The 25,595-nt window shown below is 37.9% G+C and overlaps 1 protein-coding gene across 1 annotated transcript in view; it reads left to right on the top strand.

Annotated features, from left to right (window-relative positions):
• Positions 1 to 25,595, top strand: part of ADGRB3 (adhesion G protein-coupled receptor B3) — a 751,391-nt gene that overhangs the window by 327,589 nt on the left and 398,207 nt on the right. Inside the window, exon 9 of the mRNA XM_057740064.1 lies at positions 17,307 to 17,501. Coding sequence (XP_057596047.1) covers positions 17,307 to 17,501 — 195 coding nt within the window. The remainder of the gene's footprint in view (positions 1 to 17,306; positions 17,502 to 25,595) is intronic.

The following is a 25,595-nucleotide window of genomic DNA, read 5'->3' as shown; positions in this document are numbered from 1 at the left end:
CGTATTCTTACTGTTGCTCACAAATAAGCATAATTCTTTAAAAAAGATCCTGAAGAACGTTCTTGCTTGTGGATGGAGAAGTAACTTGTACAATAAGAACCCTTCTTAATGAAGTGAATGTATTTGATTATCAGGAAAAGCAAAAAAAGCACATTTTAAAAAGATCTGAAAACAAATGCTGTCTAATATGCTTGCTTACCAAATCAGTAATCAAACTGATGATTATTTGGCTACACAGAGCCTTATTTCTGTTATTGTGTATATATACATTCATATATATACATACATGTTATTGTATATATATACATAAATACTGATTACACACAAATACATATATTTAATAATATATATTTATGTGCATATCAGTGTGTGGTGATATTTGGCTTCACTGAGCCTTATTTCTGTCAAAATTAATATATTTCAGAATTTTATTTTATATAAAACCAAAGACTCTTATGAATTTTATTTTTAATGAATTTTATTTCCCCTAATTGTAGACATTAGATTCTATCATTCTTAATATCCATATTTAGTTCTTGTTTATTCATGGTAATAAATGAGAATAATTGCATGGCTTAAGTAAACCATAGGTCAATTCTTACAAATTTGTTAAGAATGAATAATATCACTCATTGGCAGAAAATTTTTCCTTTCTAAACTCAGTGTGTTTTGCATAGTAATATTTAAATGAGCTTGCGTTCTGCGAGTGCAGGTCATCTGATAGTGGAGAGAAACAGAAACCCTCTGTGAAGTAGGAGAGCTGGTCTCGGACTGTGAGTTGCATAGAAATCACACAGTCAGTGATTGGACAGCCCGTGTGTCTGTGCCTGTGCTGACTTGCAGGCACAAAGCAAGTGCGTGCTCTTGTAGAAGCAGCAGCAGCTTCGAGGTATTCAGCTTCACAGAGGACCAAGCACTCACCTGGGCACTTTCACAGATTAGCTTCAGCCCTCACCACAACCTGCAAGGTGGGCATCCCTGCCCCAGGTTGATGGAAGAAAACTGAAGATCCTCTGGGAAGCAGTCCATCTAAGTGAGGCAAGAGTGAAAGATACATCCCGGGTACAACTGTTCCACAGCTTAACCTCCTCTCTGGAGGCCATACTCCCCCCTGAGCCTTTGTTTTGAGATCCTCTTTCCTAGATTCTGATGCTGGGGGCACCTTTTTTCTGGTTGTGTGTCCTTCGGAAAGTCATGTGATCTCACTCAAGTCTTGGCTTGCTATTTGCAACTGAAATTGGTAGCATCATGTTAGCATCTCTGGAGGTTTTGAGAAAGAGTAGATGAGATACTGTATGTAAGATGTTTGCAAAGCAAAGAGTTATGTAACTCTGAGGTATTAATATTTACAGGTACAGAAAATGGGTTGTGTTAAAAAATTATCTCCATAAGGGCAAAATTTTAGAACTCAACAATTATTACCTTGAAGTATACATGTGGAAAAATACAGATAGATATAGATGAATGGATAGTTGGTAGGTAGGCAGGTGGATAATTGAATGGATGGGTGGAAGGATGGATGGATGGATGGATGGATGGATAGATGGATGGATAGGGTTGATGTCACATTATTTTTGCACATGAATTCTGTTTATATGCACATATGGAAATATACACATACTTATACATGCATCTAGTCCTTGCCTAGGGACCATGGTCTTCTCTTTTACAAGTTCAGGGAAGTATAGGACCAATGTATGCCTTAAAGAATGCTTACGTAGTACATTGAGCTCATCATGTGTACTCTGAAAGGTCAGTTGGAGGTGGAAATTAAATCCCCTTCCTTGCATGCTTGTTCTCTTTTGGCTTCAGATACTTTGCCTAAGTAGCAAAGATAGGTAGAGCATATGATATAGAATAGTTCTGACTCCCACAAGTTCTTAAATTACTTTGAAGATTCTGCATCTTCTCTAGCAGAGTCTGTCATTTCACAACTTAATATTCTATTTTCCTTGGGGGATTTTGTTTCTCACCACTCTATATTCATAAAACTCATCAAATGTTAATTGTCACCCACTGCAGATAATTATTTAAAATAAGTAGGTCTGGGTTTTCCAACTCTTTCACATATAGATTACAGTATATGTACATACACACATAGATTAAAATATTTTATATGCCCATTTTATTAAATTATATGAAGACTAAGTTTGAAATGACATTTTATCATCAACAAACATTAGTTGAGTGTGTTCTATGAACTCTCATACTTATAAACCAATTGAGGTAGATGGAAAGGAGTCACTAATCACTTTAATATATAAAATCACTAATCTGTCATACTGAACATTTATTGAATTCTTTGAGGGCAGAAACCATTTCTTTTAATCTTCATTTCTCCAGTGCTCAACACAATGCTAAGTATATTCTAGATATTCCATAGATGCTTGTATAAAGAATGACTCTGCCACTTTTCTTATCAGGAGGGGGATGCTGGCAGCTGGAGGGTTCTAAGAAGGTGATGTATCACACTTAATGTTTGTGAATTTTAACCACAATGAAATTAATAAGTATTATCCCTCACGTGTATTTTTCCTAGTGCAAAAATATCTAGAAATGTCAAGTGATTTATGACATTATGGAATTATTTGGCCATTGCAGAAGAATTTCAATAAGCTAAAATTCATGAAGTCTCTTTGGAAACTTTGTAAGATACAAAATTAAACACTATGATCCCAACTGCTATTTATAAAAAAAAAAAAATAGTCACAACAAATGCACACATTTTAAAAAAGTGAGGCTAGAGGGATAAAATGCTTAATGTAGTGGGATTCTTGGAGATTTCATGTTTTTTTTTTCCATATGTTAATATTTCATTTCATACTCTGGGATATTTTTTGAATTTTGTACCAAGCAAGGAAGGAATAATTTCAGAAACTGTTGAGAAATAGGCACAGAATTCAGGTACATTAAGAATACTGTCTCTTTTACTTATAAAACTATTTGGAGAAAATGGGTGAATATTGTGGGCCAGGTGGGCCAGTCCCTCCCCCCAAAATTAAACAAACAGACCACCTTGTCTCGGTGCACCTGGACAATCAGGGTACCGTACCTCTTCATGTTTCTTCCTCTCTCTCTTTCTCTCTCTCCCCTCTCTGTCCTCTCCCTGTTTCTCTCTTTTATTCATATACAAATACATACCTACACACACACCCGGAGTGACAGGTGACATAGAACTAGCAGATTGGATGCCCTCAGCAGGTAGACAGTTCTAGTAAAAGAAAGAATTGAAACAAGCACACCAATGCCTTCCCCTAAATTCAACAGGCAGAAAATTCACTCCTTCCCTGGAGAGGAGTGAGTGATGAGAGACTGGGAAAGGTCACAGATATTCCTCTACTAGAAGTCCCACCACATAGAAATTTGAAGAATTGGTATAAATATTTCCTTTGAAGTCATTGTCCCTTACAACCTCTGTTTCTCTTTCTCAAGCCGTCATTTAACAAATGAGTAGATACGGAAATTGGAACAATGATCTGTCTAGTCATGGGAAGATTGACTTTGTGGGAAGGGATGTCAAGGAGTTTGAATTGTGGTTTAAGGACTTTGTTTCTTCTGCTTTCCTCTACTTTATGCGTGTTTACTAGAGAGAGAGAGAGGGAGAGAACGATAGAGATAGATGAGTGACAGATTAGAGAAGAAGAGAGAAACAGACAGAGACAGAGAGAGGCTGGGGTGGAGAATGGACTTGCTATTTCTTGCAGGGCCCAGCAGGAAGGGCAGGTGACAATCACAGGATTAGAGATACACCAAACAGTGAGCAAATCACTCAGTTTATTTCACACAATAAGCACACGATACAGAGTTATGAAAATTAAAAAAGGGGGTAATAAACTACTCCCAGAAAAGTCCAGGAATGAGGCAGTGTTCTCTGGTCTGGCAAGAGTCTTGGACAAGCATGAGTGGGGAGTCGCCATCTGCTCTGACAGGTACGGCTCTAAGGAGTAACAGTTACCCCAGGAAAAGGGGGTCTTGACTTAACCCGTTCTCCCTCTGTTCCAGTGAAGTACATTGCCCATCAACCTTCTTGTCTAAAGTAACACTCTCAGTTTATCACCCCAAGAAACTCACAGTCCTGCAGAGGACATTTCAAAACAACTAGTATGGAAGTTCACACTGGCCACTGTGACTCATTTTGAGCTACTCATCATGTCCTAATATAGCTAAATCCTGTAAGTTTCATACAAGTTGAGTAGGAATCACAACACAAAATAAGTCACATCCTAACATGTGCTTTATATTAATCCATATTCCCTACCTTCCAGGTGAATTTTGTTCCATTGCAACAAAACTTCTCACACGTCACACTTTGCTGGCCACCACCTCACTGCACAGATACCCAGCACATTGCCTAAAAGAGGCTAATACATTTGATGACTGCAGCTTATTTAGAGGAAAGGAAAGAAACAGTGCCACCATAGTTTTGTTTACACCAAATATATTTTTGAACCAAAAAAGTAGCCAAGTCTTATTGTTTTTTTAATGAGCAATTGCAAAACAGAGAACCCAATGCTATGGTCCAGCCACCCAGGGGAATTAGCAGATGATTTTAATTTTTGAATATTCATCATTTAAGTAAAGGTGAGTGAGCCTGACAGAGCAAGAGTTATTTGTTCTGCCAGTTTTTTGCAGTGTAATGTGAGTGTTTATTAGGAGAGAGAGAGAGAACGATAGAACGTTGGAACACTGCAAGTGATAGGGAAATCGGCAAGAAAAAGCTAGATCAGTTGATTTTTAATCCTGGATGAACATTAGAACCATGTGGGAGTTCTTAAAAAAATACCAGTGGGAAGTTCACCCAAGGCCAATTAAATGGAGTTGTCCAGCCTATAGAGCACATTCATTAAATGTGAGCTATTGTTATTAGTAATTACAACATTAATTTGGCATTCATATACATGCAATTATATTTACATGTCCCTCTCATGAAAGAATGTGGACATCCTCCTTTTAAGTACTCAAGACATAGCATGTGACTACCTTTTTATTTTCACTGCCAAGTTTCAAGTTTGTCAGAGTTCTCACTCCCAGAGCTCAAATAATTATTGCAAAATCCAACAGTGCCAAGTAAGAGCTGAAAACCATTACTTCCTTTAAAATGGACAGAAGGCTCTTAATTTTATTCAGGGCCACATGTTAAGGTTTTGGCATCTGAGTTCAACTTCACAATCCCAAACTTTTTAACCTGAGATCCTGAATAAAATGATGAGTTTGCTGGGTGTTCATCAAATGAAAATAACTCACATTTATTGAATGCTAGAGTAGACTCTGAAGGAGATGATTGAAAAAAAAATTTGGAAGGAAGATGTTAATTAAATCTTGATATTTTAAGCAATTCTTATGTCAAAGTTTACAATGTATTTCAAGGACAAGATAGAGAATATTTTAGGCTTTATATTCCACATGGTCTCTGTTCTAAATACTCTACTCTGGTGTTGTAGCACAAGAGCAACTATAGACAATTAGTGAGCATGGCTGTGTTCCCATAAAACTTTTACAAAAGCAGGCAATGGGCTGCTTTTGGTCCACAGGCTGTAGTTCACTAACTCCTGGTCTACAATATACATTTTATTTTAAGGTTTGTTTTCTTGTTTTTTGTTTTTGTGTTTTTGTTTTTGTTTTTTAAGATTTCAACTCTGTTAGAATTCTCCATCAGAGAATGGACAAATTATATTTTGTTCTTTTTTTCTTCTCTATTTTCTTTAACATTTTAACCAGTCATTTTAAATTTCTCATCAGTGAAATCTATTATTTGGATAATCTGTGAAGGGCTTGTTTTATTTTCTTTCATCATTCACATTATCTGGCATATCTAGTAATTTTTGATTAAATCTCAGGCATTGTATAAAACAAATATAGGATTTTTGGACAGTGTTAATGTCCACCAAAAAGCATTCCCCCCTTTCCTTGGTTATTCAAATATAATGAGGAGCTGAAACTTTAATGCAGCTAAGAATTGAGCTGGGTCAAGATGTTTTGCAGTTTTCATAAGACTGCTACATCCTCTTAGTCTCCCTTTTTCCACTCTGTATCTTATATGCTTTGGATAGAGAGCTTATGTGTGTCCATCCCATCAGCCCGAAGAAACTGTAGAAGATTCAGCTCTGACCTTCAAAGGGTCCAAGATTTCTGGCCAGGCAACTTCAGATACATCAAATGTCTTGAGTGGGAGACAGCTGGTTGCTTAAAGCTGGACTCCTCCCTCACTAGGCATTTGTTTCTAAATGCCTACTTACAAAGATGGAGAAGATTGAACTCTGCTTTTTACAAAGTGTTTATCCTAATTCTTCAGCTTCCTACACATTCCAAAAATCTAGCAAATGTCTCATGGAGAAAAATCCCAGTAAGATTTTTAGGGACCCTACAATTTCCATTATAGTTCTCCTATAGTTGCCCTGGGCAACCAAAGAACATTAGTTTCTTTTTCTACCCTAGAGGTTCTCTGCCTGGGCCACACCTGCCCCTCATTTCTTGCCAAAATTTAGCAAACATTCCTAAGGGGAAAAAAAGCAACTGGCTGAAATATTTTGCCTACCTCAGAAAGGATCTTTTCTTTCTGGAAACTTATTTCATCTCATCCATAGCCCTCTGAAGCTCTAAATAATATGATTTTCATAATTTATATATATTTTTCTAGTTGTAGTGGCAAACACATTGGCCTTAGAGGAATATATACTATCTATATATTCTATGCTCTACTAAAATAATACATTTTCATTGTATTATAAAATATAACAAAATCTTTAGGCACATATGATAGTTCTTCCTAGGGAACTTTAAGGGAGTATGTTACATAGATGTGTAATGAAATACTTCTAAAATTATATTTTATTTCCTCTCTTTTAAAAATTCACAGTATATTTCTGGTTATATCTATAAATCCCAGGAGATTTTTAAGCTTCTCCCTGATTATGGATTTAGTTTGATTTGGTGAAGAAATGTTAGTTTTAGCCATTGAAATCCACTGACTTGAAACTTATTCATAGGATTATTTAATAGAATATACTTGTACAGAGAATTATATTTAGGCTAATGCCAAAGGAAAAATATTATAAAGGAAAGTGTACTCTATTATTTAATCATTCATTCTTCCATTCAACTACTCATTGTTATTCTACAAATAGCCACTGAGCTTTAACTAGATGCAGCACAGTGCAAAGACCTGAGGATACCATTTGTATGTGACACACAAATCAAATACAAAATAAAGTAGACAAGAAAACAAATTAAATAATTCATAACTGTGGTATGTTGGAAGAACTTAACAAAGTGCCAACATAAGTTTGGGGACCACTTTACATAAGAAAGTCAGTGAGGTATCTAAGAAGAAATGACATTATAACTGTGACCTGACAGATGAGGTAGATGTAGACATGCAAAGAGTGGAAAGAATGAGTTTTCCAGGGCATGAGTGTTATTCTGTTGGGGAGAAGAGCATATGGAAAAACCTTGAGGTCTTTAAGGAAGTGAAACTTCATCCAGTGGCCAGAAGTAGTGAGTAAGAAGAGAGTGTCATGAGATGAAGTTGGAGAACTAAGTAGGGAAAAAATTATTCTGTGACTTAAAGACCTTTGCTAACAGTTTGGATTTTATTCTAAGGCCAATGGGAAGCCATTGACAGTAAGGGGTGATGTGATTCAATATAATGAAAGTGGATCATAGTGATGTTCTACAGAAAATAGATTGTAGAGTGCAGGATGGGAAGCTGTGGAGCTCATAGAAGAATCCAGAGGAGAGATGATGGTACCATTTATTAAGGTTGAGCGAGCACATGCAGCTGACATGATATCATTTTCTGAAATAAGAAGGAAGGATGATGAAGATTAGCCTGAGGCAGGTGGGCTTAGGGGTTGCCAAAGGTTGCATGGTATAAAAGTTTGAAATAAAGAACTTAGACTGCGTAGACGTGACTTTTCTCCAGCAAAGTTGAGCTACTTGGATGCAGGTGCAGAGAATGCATTTGGTAGAGCCAAAATATTTTCTGAAGACCAGAAGTAGAAGCAGCACCTGGAAGCTGGTTAGAAATATAGACTCTCAGACCCTGTCCCAGACCTGCACTTTGAAAAGTTCCCTTTGTGATTCATGTGCACATTAAGTTTAAGAAGCACTGTGGTAGAGTTTATCTGGGGTTGAAGTTTTGATAGATGAATGCAAAGAAGTTAAATGAGTGCTGGCCAACTCCGTACCATTGCGAGACACACTATATTAAGTGATACCTACTTTCCTCTCCCACACGTGGGAGGATGGTGCTTCTTCACCCCTGGAAGTTCCAGCCAATTGGTTGTATGTGGAAGTGACCTTCGTTATATCAGGCCTGAGAATGTCATTGCCAGTGCAGAATCCTTCATTCCCTGTCATCCCAAGCCCCTGAGTGACTGGGATGAACAGAGCCTCTCTGGCAACCTGGGTTGAATATGTGGTGTGAGTGAGAAATACATCTTTTTGTTTTTAGACACTGAGATTTTGGATTTGTTTGTTATCACAGCATAATCTATCCCATTCTGACTGATACAGTATCTCAGCAAACTCAGGTAATGGAAACAGAATTGAAAAATCCTCAGAGAAGGAGGGTTACTTACTACTCTGCCTCCCATTGGGCAAGTGCCTGAAAGTTTGGGTCCCTGTCTGTCATCACCACACTGCTTTGAGCTCACACACATGCTCTAGTGCTATCCCCTAGGTCAGAATATTAATAGTCATTTTAGATTTGTTTTGTGTCAAGAAAAGAAATGCCATCTACCTATGGCCTTTGCTCAGGAATTGTACTTCTAAATTTTGACTGGAAAATAAAGCTATTTCTCGTTTTTTACTGAGTAAGTAAGTTTACTGTGCCACATTCTTACTTTGGAAATGTCCAGGTTTTATAGGGAAGTATGCCCAGCATGTATACCCTGGCTCAGTTATCTTCATGACTCAATTTATTCTTGTAACAATACCTTGCAATCCTCAAATTCAAGGCATCCTCTCTTTCACTTCAGGAATTCCTGGGACAAGAAATCAGGATACTCAATACCTCTATGGCCAAATGCTATTCATCCTGGGTTCTGGGTAATAATATATAATTTATGCAGAGGAATATTTGACTAAATCTCCCCATCATATTGTCTCTAGACAAGAACTGCCTCTTCAAATTTGAACTCCTAGCCCTATGATGATTATTTTTTATATCAAACATAGAGAAAATTAAAAAGTATTCATATACTAGAACAAAAGAGATGCTTTCTTTTTCATACAGGATGATTTCTGTCTTTCCCAGAGATACCAGATAGATCTGTAAACAATTTAATACCAGCATCTAGGGAGTGACTTTGGTCTTAGAAAATGACAGTTATGAACTGAAGCAAAAGATGTATATTTAGATCATTGCTTTATGAAAAGAAGTTTCTTGTGTAATTATCTTTTAATTGAAGCCACTTAGAGCTGTGAAAACCTTTAATATACCTTGCAGATGGACTGTAGGAGTTGATGCTGAAAATAATATATAAATATATGATGTTAAAAGTGTGTCATTTGCACAGAGGGACTACGATAAACCTTTTTTAGGATTCACACAATACAGGCAACTGTGGCTGGCAGTAGGAGGCATAAAGTGAAAAGAATAAGGTTATTTCAGGAACACACCAACTCTTTAAACCATGACCCTCACCACATCTCTATAAAAGGATCAAGTAGGCTTAATCCAGAACTATAAAAAACAACTATTTTTAGACTTCTGGGTTTGTTTTGTTTGTTTGATTTTTGCCTTTCACTGTTGATTTTGTCAGCAGTATTAAATGTGAATGACACAGAAACTTTTAAGGCTTGTCCTTTGGAGAAAAAATGCTCACAGAGTACTACTGCAAGGTGAGCAGATATAATCATTGATAATTATAATTTCACAGGAAATATTAAAATTATAAATCTTTTTGAACTACTTCAGTGACTAAATTAAGAGAATTAAAAATATACAGCCCATGGGAAACAGAAGGCTTGATGTATCTATGGGGGCTTTTCTCTTCACTTAAGTAAAACTACCTACAAAATCTTATGTAGATATTGGTAAATGGCTTTAGGAACCTTTCCACATTGCATTCCAAAATAACAACCATCACTCAAATGATTGACAGCACCTCAACAGCCTGGAAAGTTGCTCTTCAAGCCTCTTGGTTCTTATATTCTTTCTTCACATGAAAAAGATTCAGTATCTCTTTAAAACAAATGTGGTTGAGGATGACCTCTATATATTTAAACATTTTGACTGTTTCTAACAAAAGTGCTATATAAAACCTAAGTTAAGTGTGTGGTGGTTAAGGGCATGGCCTCTGGAATCCAACTGCCTGAGCTCAAACCTTGGTACAATTTAGAAGCGAGGCAATCCTGGGGAATTCATCTCACCACACTGTGTCTCTGCATCTTCATCTGTTAAGTGTGGGTAATTATGGAATCTCCAAAAGTAGTTTTAAAACTCAAATGAGGTAACTCACGTAAAACACTTAGTCCCAAGTTTGCCATAAAATAGGCACTTAATAAATGCTATATTTTGCTGTAATTGCCATTAGTATTTTTAAAAGGTAGCAATTCTGTAACTATAACTGTAGAAATTTAAAATTTCTGAACTCATTTGCCTATTTATATTAATTGGATATCATTTAAAAGACATTTCTTTCAGGAAATGTAAACATTGTCTAATTATTACATAATTGTTTTGAATAATCATGGACAGCTATGTTTTCACCTTGTCAACTTTTGAGGATGATAGTTAGAGAAGGAAAAAGAAAATCTTTCTGTCTTTTCAGTTTACTTTAACAAGCACTTTGAGAAGATACCTTTGTGTGTCAGACAATGTGCTGGAAATTATAGGGTAAACAAATTGAAAAAGAAACTACAGGCCCTTTAGGACTTTATGGTCTATTAGAATGGATAAGATAAGAATACAAACACTATAATAATATAAGATAGAGCAAGATTACTTCTATGTGGTTTGAAAGTTGAGATCATATCATGATTGCAGTTATCTGAAAAGAATTCAGGAAGGAGAAAAGAAAGATAACAATTTAACAAAAGGATTTGGGGAAAGCATTTAAAGTTATAGAATTGCATAGTCAGGGAGTAACAGCAGGATCTGTTAGCCTTCTTTGGGAAATTGCAAGTAACTCATTCTAGTTGTTATTAGGGACCTGCAGCAGTAGAGGAACAGTGGGTTGGACCAAGCTAGTACTTCACAGATTATACTGAGGTTCTGCATAAACTACAGCAAGGATATATTTTCAAATAGTATGTTATAGCTGAGATCAAAAGAAAGACAGAGAAATACTTAGATATCAGGAATGAATAAAAAAATGAAAGCAAAAGCGATAGGGGAAAGCTGATGCTTCAGAAGCTGGGAGGGTTTCAGATTATATGTGAGTCTTAGGTCCTGGAGGCTGAGATTCTAAAGCTGTCTTGAGTCTGCTGACAAGAGTTCCTTCCACACAAGTCGTGATGCTATACCAAGCTCACTGCAACAAGCTGGGAGTACCTTGACTGCTTTGGCCTTATAGATGAGAAAAACTCTATAAGTTTAGGGTGTGTCTAAGTGATTTAAATTCATACAAGGCTTTAGGAGGAAGAAGAAAGAAATAACATTTCAGAAACTGAAACTCTTAGCTGAAGCATAAACAGGAGGAATTAACATGGAAATTAATATAAAATGATCCAATTTCATTGAACTGCCTGAGGCCCTCACCCTCAGAGAAACACACTCAAAGCTAATCTCTAACAACTCTTTCACAAACCAACAACATGGGGGTCCCAAAAGATAACCACACCTTAATGAATATGAGTTGACAATAATTACAAATATTGTGAGGGAGAATTAGCAAATACAAGAATCAAGAGAATTAGCAATATACGAAGTAGAAATATTAGAAAATAGGAAATAAATTATAACACATTTGTTTAAAATAATTTGAGCAATAAAAGAAAGAACAGAAAGCACAGTTAAGAAATGGGAGACTGTGAAAAAATGAACTGAAACTTCTATAAGTGGTAAATAATGTCATTGAAATTAATGAACAGAATAAAGAGTCAATTAGACACAATAGAAGAAAGAGTTACTGGTTGGAAGTTAGGTTTGGGAAAAGATCACATAGAAGCCACCATAGATAAAGAAATTAAAATCATAAAAGAGAGCTTAGAAAATGAACAGTAAAATGAGAAAGTTTAGTATATGTTTAATAGAAATGTATATGATATAATGGAAATATATTCCAGGAAGAGACTACATAGAGATTGCAGGAGAAGCAACCTTCTGTGAGTTAGTGCTTAAGAATTTTCCAGTGTGAAGACAGATAATATATTCAGATTGAAAAGAATCATGAATAAATGTATGCAAATCCACTTAAATTTAATCTGCATTGTACTAAAAACACAAAGAAAAACACTAAAAGCTACCACAAAGAAGAGACTGGTAATCTACAAAAGAGCAGCTGTCTAACTTGCAGCAACAGAGACACTAAATCACATTATGAAAATGCTAAGGGGGAAATAAACACACCCCCTTGTAAAAGGTCAATTGAAAGCGAGTATAACTTTAAAAAAAACAAGTCAAAGATGGGAAGAGTTACCATTCACAGAATCTTACTAAAACACCTACTAAAAGTTTAGAAAAAAGGAAGCTATGCTAGGAAAGGAGAGATTATAAGAAGCAATGGTTGAAAAGCAATAGTGAATAAACAGATTGGATTAAAATTATTACTAGTCTGAAAAATAGTAATTATAAAGACTAACTTTAGGAATTCAAAAGCAAAGTGATTGAATTATTAAGTACCCATAAAGATGGAAAAGTTGGACTGAAAAAATCACTAACGGAGTAGGAGTAGATATAATGGAAGAATAGGGTTGGGTAGATAAAATGAGATAGATAAAAGATTGGAATTGTCAGTTGGTTAAGAGTATATGTGTTTGGCTTTGTAAGTCAAGCAATGGATGGTATATTTGATTTACTATGAAAATGGATGGATTTTATGGTGGATTTTTTTTCCTTTTTTTTAGCAGAGAAGTGACATGTTCAGAGATGTGAAAGGTAGGATAGGTTAGCATGGGGAAAGACATAGTAAAACCAGTTAGGAGACTATTTTAAAGAGTGTGATGATAGGTATTGAAGACCTGTACCAGGCTCCATCTTGCCCAGAGGTAAAGAAAGGATGGATATGAGAGACATTACATAGCTAGTATTTAGAGGAATTGGAAACTAAAGATGAAAATACACAGAGGGGAAACAGCCACCATGTCTACTTTTAATCTCTGTCTTTGCAGTAACCCATCATAGCAACTTTCTAATGATATTTGCTGCTTTTTAACAGACAAATCAAATGACTATAGGAAAGATCTGTCCAGTGGTCCTGAGTAGCAAATATTAGAACCACATTTAAATCCAGGTTTTATGACTCCAACTGTTCTTTAAACATGATATGCTATTAAGATTTCCAAAGAGATTGCTTAGTAGGTCATTGTTGAGTTTGATTTGCAACTTAAAGGGCTGTGGGATTCAAATCAGATTTCGTACTTCGGATTTTGATTTTGAAGAGAAACAAAGAAGACTAGTTGAAAGGAAATAGCAACATGAGGTGTTGGTATTTAAATAAGATACCCAATTTCAGGCCATTTATTTATTTATTTATTTATTGAGAGAGGGAAAGATTGAAGAAGGATTAAGATTGAACAATGGGTGGGATTCAAAGTCATTGAGGTAACCATAGGGTTAAATGCCGGAGATGAAAACAAAGGAAAGTGAGGGGCAGTATGAAATAGAAAAAGGTGAGCAAACCCAATCTGAACTCTACTTCTTCATGACCCAGAAAAGAGAAAAACAGTCCAGCAGATAAACATGAATTCGTCATTCTAGAACAAGGTAGCAAAAGGTTAGGCAAAAGCTAAGGAGTCGTGTTATGGAAGGAAGACAAAAAGACTGGAATTGTTTTCCACCTAAATATTTTCTGGATCTGTCTTCTCCAAACACCCTGTATACCCTTTATAAATGCTACCAGTAGCCTACGCTAGTGTGTACAAACATTACAGGGTATTTGTCCTGGGTGCCTTCCACTGACAATGCCAGGAAGGATGCTAATTAGTGCCAATTGTGAGAGCTGGTGTTGTGGTCTGGGCATCTGGCTCCAAAGAGTGGGACTAAGAACAGCTCATTCCACATAAGCCCTCTAAGCAGCTGTCAGATGGCAGTGACTTTAATTTACTACTGACTGGGCCACATTTGGTGCTGACCCAGACATGAAAGACTTCCTTTCCTAGCTCTGATTAGTTGAGCCATCCAAAGCCTTCTGTGTTATTTTTACTGCAAGCAGAAAACATGTCTGAATGTTGTATTCCTCAAGATTCAAGTCAATGTTGTGATGCTTTTGTTTGAGGGGAAGAATTCATTGCATCTGTGTGACTTAGACCCTCACAGGTGTAGGTAGGGGTTGCCAAAATAATACATGAGGAGCTGAGTTGAGTAGTCAGGCGATGTTTACCATGGTGACTGTAGCTGCACCACATCCCTAGTAGAGAACCGTCTGACTGCTCCTCAGCTTTAAGTATCACAGCTGTGGTTTGTATTGCCAGCACCAAACTGAACACTCAATTCTATGACATTTTTTAGGGTAGACATTATTAATTTCATTTCTCTTCACACTCCACCTACTGAAGCAGACACTTTTGAGCCCAGGAGCTGAACTGTCTCTGTAGGTCAGGTTGTTGATTTATCTCATGCTATTTGATACCAGTGTTTTCTGTGGACTATGTGGGTGAACAGATAAGGACAACTTCCTAGTGACCTTACGTGAGCATTGAAGGACTCATTCAATCATTCACTTGCTAATTCATTTGTCCAAAACATTAAGTCGTGTAGGTACTGGGCATGTAAGAGTTAACAAAATACACAAAATCTCTCCCTTCTCAAGTCTTCTGTTCTAATGGGGGAAGCAGAAAAATAAGTGAAAAGATAGATGCACAGTGGTAGGTAAGGTTGAGCACAGTGAAGAAAGGTAATATATATATTTTTAAAAGGTAAGATACATAAATTAATACCTAAATAAATAGATGGGTAAGATAATTGAGGATGACAAGGATACCACTTTTAGATAGGGAGTCAGGTAACACCTCTCTGAGGAAATGCCAAAAAGCCATGTGGATCTCTGTGGGAAGACTGTTCCAGGCAAAGGGAAAATGCCCTGAGACGGGCATGTACGTAATGTTGTTGAGGAGGATGAAAAAGACAAGAGTGACCATACGCAGTGAATCAGGAGGAAAGTGTTTGCAGTCTTCAGGAACCAGATCACGTAGGGCACACAGACCATGACGAGGTAGGGAGCTTTCCTGTGTGCAGTAGCTGTGCTCACTGTCGTAGACTTGTGTGGGTTTGTCTGAATTTTTAAAAATCATTTTTAAAACTTTTAACCACGAAGGCATATGTTTCAAGGCTTAGAAGAGATGTGACAAACTGAGTGTCTGATGGCTTCAGTTACATAAATAATAAATTGAAAAGTTTAAATAAAAACTTAGGCAGCCTTGGCTCCAAAGCCCATTCCAAATATCATAACTGAATTCACTCTAACAAATTCTTACAGTGCTATATTCTAAGGCTGTGAATAAGGCAGGGAAGCTACCCTTAAGGTTCAGAAAGACCACTGGGGCAGAAGACATATAAGCAACTGATTACATTTAATTCAGTATGATAGAGTGATTGATGTGTATATGAGTGAAGAGATAGCACAGAGAAGGAGTTGATTAACGCTGTTTAGATATTTAGAAGAACGAGGACTATCTGAGTGGTGACAGTGAGACAATGTAAGGGAGGAATGTAGCATATCCAGTGCAAAAATATGACGTTATGGCACATGTGACCTGAACAGGAAATTGCAAAGCCTTATCACTAGCTTGGAGACAGGGCTGGAGTTCAACCTTGTAGTACACCTCATCATGGTGCACTAGCTGGCTTCTACTGGGGGTCGGCATCCTTTCTGATTGGCCAACACAGTATCTGCATCTTGATTAAGATGGGCATTGAAACCACAGAGGCAAGCAAGGGCTAGATCATTGATGTCTCACCCATTCTCTGGCTTTAGTCTGCGGTTGATGCCTGCCACTGGGGACACAGGGAGAGAAATGAAATAAGAAAACGGGAGGAAATAAACTCCCTACATGTTATGTTTTTTTAACATAACGTGATGGGAACAGAGGATGTCTCAGAAGATTTTGATTTCCCCAAAGTATTTTTAGACAGTTTTAGAGACTAGAGAAAAGCTAAATATCTGAAGTGTCGAGATAGCACTTTTTAAAATACATTTTAAAGAAAATTCCTAACTTTTAGATTTGTTCAGATTGATTGTCATACTTCAAAGGATTTATTGGCATTTTTTTTAATGGGACATTGATTATTACAGTTATTGCACTTTAACCTTTCTGGTTCGGGCTTTCTCTGGTGTGTTAGTTCTTGATTATTTCATGATCCTTTGAAAAGTCAATGTTATTACAAATTTAACAATGTAATGATAAAGAATAATCTTTTAGTAAACATATAACAGATCCCTGCTATCACTTTACCTTCTCTTTCCTTAGCATTCTTCCACATGGTAGGATGCTTTTCTTCCCTTGGACTGGAGGATAAGCAAATATGAAAACTGACAGCCTGTTTCCCTGACCATCAAACTAACTTAAGTTTGCATCTCGATAGTTCACTCTGCTGCTGAAGACCTAGTTGAGAGATTTTGTTGTTGTCGCTGTTTATTTCTTTTTAAAATAAAGCTAAAATAATCTAGCTTTCAGTCATGTCCATCATAGAAGACCTCTAAAGAATGACTAAATGTCTTACTCAAGCTAAATGTCCTTGTGAAAACTTTTTTTTTGCTGCTATATAACGATGTGTTTATTTTAAGAGGTAAGGAAAAAATTAAGCTCAGCTTGTTAATAAAAAAGGATGTTTTGACATGTTTATAATCTCCCATCTCTGCTCACACCTCACTGAACAATCTCCCATGTTTACCATGTGCAAATTTTTTTTAATTTTTATTTCAATTAAAAATCTAAGTTAACACATGCTTTCTGCAAAGTGCTAAATTATGTTTTCTGAAAACTAGAAAAGCTATCAGGTCTGCCAAAGTGTGGACATGGATGCTGGAGGTTTAGCCCTGTGAGTGTGGAGTACACACAACTTAGTTTTGAAATTCTCCCAAGTCTTGCAGTGCTGTTGGAAAGTTGCTTCTGCACTTTTAAATACATTTGCTTGATGGACATTATGTGGAGAAACAGTAATGAAGATTCTGATGTTTATTCTGTTCTTTTGACCATCACAGATCAAAGAACACCTTGCGAAGGGGCAGAGAATGCTGGCAGGGGATGGGATGTCCCAGGTCACCAAGACACTGCTGGATTTAACTCAGAGGAAAAACTTCTATGCAGGCGACCTTCTGATGTCCGTGGAAATCCTCAGGAATGTGACGGACACCTTTAAAAGGGCAAGTTACATCCCTGCGTCTGATGGCGTCCAGGTAAGGAAGGCAATTCCGTGAAGGAAAAGAGAGTGAGCTTGGGATCACTTGTGGTCCTGAAGCCAGTGTGGCCACCTTGGAGGCTTCCTGGCCTGGAGGGGAGGGTGCTCACTCCTGCCCGGAAAGCTCAGTGTGAGCCCTGAGGATGACCCCAATTCCTTAGTCATTCTATACCTCAGTGTCCTCAGCCATAAAACACACATAATGCACCTCAAGGAGATAGTGAGTGAGAATGTGTGTGAAGCGATTTGAGCCAGCAGTGAAAAGGCACTATAGCAAATTCAAGGTTGTAGCATGGATATTTTATTCCCACATTTAATATCACCATCTTGCCATAGGAGACTATTAAAAGTACATTAAGCATAATGAAAGCACATTAACTATAACATGCGAAGAAGACACAGTTTAAATTTTGTTGGGGGTTTTGCTATTAGAAGGGGGAAGGACATACTTAATTTTGTGGAACCATTGCCTGAAAATATCAGGTGAGTAGAGAATTGTTCTGGGTAGGAAAATAAGGAATTTGGTAACTCCTCACAGCACATTTTTCTTGTCATGGAAGACTTCTAGAATGGCATCATTTATTTCCACAATAAAGTTTAAGTACTCATCCAATTTTAGAATTGTCTTTGCCATTAAGACAAAGCGTGTTGGATGGCAAACAAAGCATGTGTGATGCAACTCTAGTTTGCCTTTCAGATTAACTCTTCCTGTGCTGTAGGCTAAAATGTACTGCTGCCAAGAATGCTGAGTTGGTTTTTGCATTTCCAGCATAATGTTCTTCCTGTATCTCTGCATGAAGTTCATTAAAATAAAGTTTTGGCAAAACTCCCACATCAGGCAGTTTTCTTTCAGCCCACTCTTCTTTTGGGAGTTTTATTTGCATTTCACTTAGATAAGGCAGAAAGTGGGTTCTTTGTTTTGTTTTTTGGTTGTGTTTTGTTTTGCTTTATCTCGATCAGCTATTGAGGGAAAGGAATAGAAGGCTTTTTGGAATCATGGAATTATTCATAAATAATATTGATGCCCTAATTTGTATAGAGGTACATATATTACTTAAATTATATGCATATCCTGCTGTAAGTAGCTGCAGTAATAGTTAGTGGGGTGGCATTATATATTATATCACCACTGTCCAGGAATACATTTTTTTTTTCATTCTTCTCAATATAATACTTTTTTCACTCACAACTCAAGGATTAAAACAGAGAACTAGTTAGTTGGGTTATTAATCACTGTTACAAACTATTTTTCTGAAGAATAAGTTCTGGATAATTCAGGGGGCACTTCTTGTCCCCTGTTTCCCACCACTGGCCATTAAAAAAGGGTAACAGGTATGTCAAAGCATGGAAGTGGTTGACCCAATAAATGGCCCCTGGTTCTTGGTCTTTATGGAACTGGGTCTTTACCCAATGGCTTTGGACATAGGAATTCAGGAATGACTGTCAGATCCCCACTATGGGTCTCAAGGTCTTTTCCTTTGCTGGAGATGCATTTTGAGGGGAGGGTGTCTGTGGCTTCTACCAGATTCTCAAATAGGTTCATGCTCATATTTTGGTTAAAAATCCCTGCAATAGAATGTCCCAGTTTTATTCACATAGGATACAACCTTGACACCCACCCTGGTCTAGCTTTTAGCCATGCCAGCCTCAAGACGTGAGGTGAGAGAGGTAGTTGTTCACCTCGCTACAAGGCATCAGAGGCAGCTTAGGGACTGGTAAGGCGAGGCCAAACAAGGCAACTGGCAGAGTTCCGAAACATATATACCATGTTGTCATGCTTTCCAAGCTGGTCTCAACTTGACTGTAGAAATTACGGCAGAATGCACAGCAGCAACAAAGACAGAGTTCAGCATCAAGTCAAAGAAAGTTAGTAATTGCAATAGTGAGTATGGGTGACTTACAGGAATACATTTTTAATTGTAAAAATACATTGTGGGTTGGGAGGTGGAAGATTACCATCATTTGAGCATTTCAAAGAAGCCTTTTGTTTCTTTTTCTTTATTTCTTTTTTTTTTTTGACCGGGACGGGGGTGGGGGTGGGGGGGTGGAGCACAGCTTGTGGGATCTTAGTTCCCCAACCAGGGACTGAATCCAGATCCCTGGCAGTGAAAGTACTGAGTCCTAACCACTGGACAGCCAGGGAGTTCCCAAGATGCTTTTGTTTCTTTACAAAGAATGAAACAGCTTTCCAATTTTAAAAGTGCAGTAAAGTAAGCCAAGTACAGCGTCCCCCTGTAGTTCTGAGATACTTCTATCCATTAGCATTTACATTGAAAAATAACATCTGAAGCCCTTGACATAAAATACAAGTTGTAATTTCAAAACCCCTCAGATCCTTGTGTTCACGGTTGGAACATCAGGCAGGAGGCTGTACTCAGTGAGCTCTCGGGCCTCTTCGAGCCCTGAAGAGTGTAGGGCTTTAAGATTTTAGGTGCTGAAATTCAGGAAATTATGATTCCCAGGTCGTATTGGGGACATATTGTAATGGAACTTCTCACTGGAGGGTATGGACGCCAAGAATGATTGTGTAACCAGAGGCTTTGGCTTGAGTAGAGCGATGTGACTGGTTGTGGTGCTGACATTGTGGCATGGTCAGAAATACTTTCCTCCATTTCTGTCCTACTCTCTCCTTCGTCCTCTGCATACATACAAAATTCTCAGCAGGCTCGTGTCCTAGTCATTCACAAATGGGAGCTGCGGTTTTCTATTTCACTGTCTTTATTGGTGTCTTTTCAGGCACCTGGAAGCCTTCCTCTTCTGGACGTCCTTCTTCTTCCATCTCTGCCTGTCAAAATCCTAGCACAGCTCCAGCAAGTCTTTCTCAATGCCAGAACTGCACGCCCCAAACTCCATCTGAAAATGATCTTTGTCTTCTCTGAAATCTCAGAGGACTTTGTACCTTTTGTATTCAACCTTCCACAGACAATTTTACATAAATCTTTCAGACGTATTTGTTGTCTTTACTTGATTATAGCCTTGCTGCAACTTCAGTTCTCTACTTGCCAGGGCTCTGGGCATTTCTGATCTGATTGGCTGGCACCTCAGGTTTCATATGGCATAAACTATTCACCTTGAGTGCCATGTTTTCTTGCATTTCTGCCTTGTAGAATTAGTGGTCCTTATTAGTGGAACTGTAATGTCATCTTGACTTTTCCTGTCTCTTCCTTTCCTGTCGGGTTGGCTTACACAGTGCCTCCTCCCTCCATTCTTTTCTCTGTTCCAACTGCTGTTTCCCTAACTTGGCCTCCCATTATCTCAGCCTCCATTATTTCCATGGCCTCTTTCTTTTCATCCCCCCTCAGATCTCTACCAACATCCCTACTCATCTTGTACACCGCAGTCCTATTGGCTGTCCTAGGACAGCCCTGATTATTTCACTCCTCAGTCAGAAACCTTCAGCTGGGCTCCAAGGCCTCCTGAAGGACAACCCAAAACCTGCATCTTGGTTTCTAGTACATCCACAGTACATAGGTCACCTGCCTTTCCAGCCATGGGCATGGACTCCTCTTTCCCTTCACAGACTTGGAGCCAAACGAACCACTTCCTGCTTCCTGGATGATCCATGTGTTCTTGGCTCTGGGCCTTCGCTCCCACTGTGCTTTGACACTGGCTTGGTCTGTCTCCATCTCCTAAATTAATCTGTTGGTAAATAATCTGGGCCTGTGAATTCCAGCAGCACTTTTCCTCCTGCATCTCTTTCTATGTCAGGTTATTAGCCGTCATCCATAAGTCTTTGCAAAAGAAGAAATAGTCCTTATCCATCTTTGGATCCTAGCCGAGTTCCAGGTCCTCCTCCCCCCAAACAGGATTTAGCAAAGAGTCTTGACTACAGAAGGTGTTCAACAAATGTTTGTTGAAAAAAAGAAAAACAAAACAAACAACAAAAAAACCCAAATGTTTATTGAATTAATTAACAACAAAATTAATAACTACATAGACACCACTGAACTTTTTTATCCTTTTATTTTTTAGACTGGGAAAAAAGCAAAGAGCAAAGAGAGATTAAGTAAAACTATTCAAAGAGAATATATTCTTTTAAATGTAGTTATGTGCAAGGCATTTTATGTAAAATGCCTAGTGATGCTGGATTCCATAAAAGATTGACTTGATACATTGATGAAAGTGAGATAGAATAGCTATAACCTGTTAAAGTTGGGGGAAAAAATAAAGCGTGCTTTTATGTCTTGAAAGGTTAAAGCACAGTAATAGTTTTATTTTGGGAAACTGGTAGAAAATTATTCCAAAAGTCCCTTCCCTTCAGGCATATTCTTTCCAAACCCTGGGGCTTGGTCATATGCCCAAGTCTCTGCTCACATTGGTTCTCTATGTCATTTATCCTTCACGTTTCCAATCTGATGCAAATGCCTTCAACATCCAGCTCAAAAATCATTTCTACCCAAAAGTCTTCTCTTCAGATCTCAGGCAGAGGTCAGTGTTTTCCTAACTGTCTGGCCTTTTGAAACCTTGTAAATATCCCTACTAGATAGAGCAGGTCTCTCACATAACATTGTAATTATTTGCTTCCCGCCTCCCTTCAGCAGTAAATTTTAAGCTTGTGGAGAGACAATTAGGTCCCTAGGGCTTAGCTTGGCACTCGAAGCATAGTAGATGTGCAAATATTTGTTCGAGTAATTAGTGAATGAGTAGTATAGTAATATTTGAGAAATTTACTTTACAAAAAAGTAAGAAAAGTACTCTGAACATCCAATTAAGAGAAAGAAAGAAAAAGAGAGGAAAACTTGTCTTTTTTTTCCACCCCTGGGAAAATTCATACTGAGTCTCATTCCATCAGTGGAGGATGAGTTTACACCACCCACACCAGGAACTATAGGACTTGACAAAGTTGAATCGGACATGCAAGTTGAAATTCCATTTTGTCCAATAATTATCTTGATGTCTTGAGACACATTATTTCATCTTTCTCTACTTTATTTCTTCATATCTGGAGAAGTAGTACTAGTACAGTCTATTCTCATCAGTCACCGTAGTTATACTCCATAAAGTGAAAGAATACTGAATCATTTACGCATACGGGAAATACAGGATGGGTTCCTTTAAGAATCTGGTCATATAATTTTCATCAACCAATTAATACATGACCTGTTTAATGTGTGTTTATGTTATATATATAAATATATAAATAATTATACATACATTGTTTCATATATATACATTATTTCATGTCATATGTATATAATTATATATACATTGTTTCATATATAATATATATAATATAATAATATTGTTATTGTTATATATATGTATAAAACTCATGCCAGAACAAAGCTTATCTCACACACGTTTTCTCTGTAATGCATACCACAGTCTTCTTGAGTTTAGGAATACTAGATGGACCTCCAGCACTATGCTGAGGGCCATTCTTGACAGTGAAATTACCAACAAAAAGCATAAAAAATATAGAAAAAAACCTGGGCGTTAAATAGACCATGAGAAAGACATTGTTTACAGTATATGTGCTGAAACCAAAACTCGGAGCATGCCCACGTGTCCTGAGCCAGGCACGTATGCGTGGGGTGACTCAGATTCACCACTCTGCACATGTCCTGGAAGCTATGAACTTTGATTGGGGGGGTTACAAATAAATGTTAGCGAGTAGTTGAATTTGCAGATACAGAATCTGTGTGTAATGAAGTTCGATAGTAACCATTTTCCAGGGTTATTGTGAAGCTTAGAGGTAATGCAGGTTAAACATAGCAACCCATACATGATGGTATCTGTGAGTGGCCCGGCACACAGTAGGTACTCTGTAATGCCATTAGTGTTGCTGTTGTAACTCAACATAAAAGTAAAATATGGGCCTTGCTCTCAAGGTGCTTACAATGTCACTGAAGGAAAAGATAACTTATGAACAAGGCTAGACTGGTAATGAGGAAGAGAAGTACAGTGTCTCACTTCCAGAAACTCTCAAAACACAGAGTTTGAACTGCAGTCATAAGAAAAGAATTCATGGGAGCCTTGGGCCATGAGATAGAATTTGGAGAAATGAGCTGGGTGCAGAAACAATAATCAAACTCCACTCTAAGCCATAGAAATGTGGCACATTCAGAAGACCAAGGTTTGTAAAAGATGCAGTTCCCATTGGAAAATGTCAAAGCTGAAGGCAGGGGAATCAAGGCTAGAGGAGAGTTTGAATGTGATTCTCTATAAACAAAGTTACTATCAGTGGTATTCTTGAAAGGGATGGTCTGGTCTAGGTAGATAAGGGTAATTAGTGAGTAAAGGAAGACTGAGAGAAAGAAACCCATGAAGAGGCCAAAGCAATGCCCTAGAGGTTGGAAAAAAGCATGTTTCAGTGACTGTGGATCAGAAAAGGAGGTATGATGCACTTAATGGAATGAAAGGCAGACCCCTGAGTCAGCTTGTATTCGGGGGTGAAGAAAGAAAAACTGGAGAGCGCACATACATGGAATATCCACAGAGACTCCTCAGACTTTACTGAATGCAAGGATCTGTCTCTTTTCAGGCATCTTTCTGTTCCCTGAAAAAACTGTTGGTCTAACTCAGTGTTTTCCAAATGTTTTTGACTGTGACCCACTGTTTGACACACAGTTTACATCAATATATAATGGAAAACTAGAGTTTTACAAAATATAGTCACCTTTTCTATGTGTAATACACTCGTATTTTCTATTCTTTTCTATTTGGTCATGAAAAGCTCATCATGATCCTCAAACAAGTCACCACTCGATGTTTAAAAATCCCTTGTTTGCCTAACATGTTCCCTGGGCTTGAAAATTCATTTCTCAATGATTAAGATGTAATAGGAAGCTCAAAATTCAGCTTCCAATTTCTTTCTTAAGTGCAAACTATATTCTAAATAAAATTCTCCGAGTTAGGTGATCAAGAAATTAAATTGAAAGCACAGCTGGTGATTTTGGATAAGCCAAGCATCTTCTCTCCTAAAACACTTGATGAGCAGACGTGTATGTTGGATCTTTCTCATGCTGCCCATCAAGTGTTAGGTGAGGATCCTTGAGTATCATTTCTCTGGTGCTTTCAGCGAGAGACATTTTTACTTTTTGTATACGAAAGAGTGGATTGATAAATGGGGAAGCAGTTACGACTCTGACAATCCAAAGCCATCATGTAGTGATGAGCCCAGTTCTCTTGACTAAGTAAGACCTAGTAAGGACCCTTTAGGTTGGGAATTGTAGTACAACTCTAGCATCCAAGACACCACCTGATGCCTTGAGATCCTCTTCTCAAAAAACATTGTACAACAGAAAATCAATACTTTCCTGCAACATAAGTAGGGGATGTAGGGAAGGCAGTAGAGCGTGATGACTCAGAGTGCCTGCTCCATGATCAGAATCCTGAGCTTCTGGTCATGGCTATGCCACTTGTTAGCTATCTGATGCTGGGCAGGTGACTGGACCTCCCTATGCTGCCATTTTTCTTCCACTGTATTGGTTGCTAGTACCCATGCATGGTGCTGATGTGAGGGTTAAGTTATCTGTGTAAAACCTACACAGCACATGACACACAGTAAAAGCTCAAGGAACATAGTGACCCTTATGATCCAGAAAGGTGAGATTCTGATGGAGCAAACACCTGAAGCATCTCTGGACCACAGGTATTTGCTACCAGTGCAGATGTGTATTTTGCTATCTCTTCTGGAAACAAAGGAAGGTCAGATGTTCCTCATGTCACTATCTAAGCAAAAATGGGCTGCTGTTTTTTTTTTGTTTGTTTTTGTTTCCCTTTTTCTTTCCCACTCTTAGCAGAGGAGAAGGGCAGGGAATGTGTGTCAAGGAGAATGGGTGTCAGAAAAGAAGCATTAGTCCTTAAGGCCAGTGCCACAAAGCCATTTCAGAGTTCGCCAGCAAGTGGATGAGAGGACAGCTTGAATCAAGAGCCAGGATCCTTGGCCCTGTGGGAACCAGGTCGAGCCCAGGATGGCAACTCCCAGCTGACAATCACTCCAGGTCACAAACAGCTGCCATTTCAATGCTTCCAGCCCAAGATGGTTTCTTTTCCTCTTTCTGTGGTAGAGAGAGTCTGTACAACTAACAGCTCTTTCCAGGTAGTGTTGAGAATGTACCCTTATTGTGAGATGGAAAGCAGAAATTCA

This window comes from Hippopotamus amphibius, chromosome 6 (genome assembly GCF_030028045.1).
Source record: "Hippopotamus amphibius kiboko isolate mHipAmp2 chromosome 6, mHipAmp2.hap2, whole genome shotgun sequence".
NCBI lineage: Eukaryota > Metazoa > Chordata > Mammalia > Artiodactyla > Hippopotamidae > Hippopotamus > Hippopotamus amphibius.
Note: the sequence above shows the minus strand (reverse complement) of the source record. Positions and strands in the feature narration are given on the sequence as shown.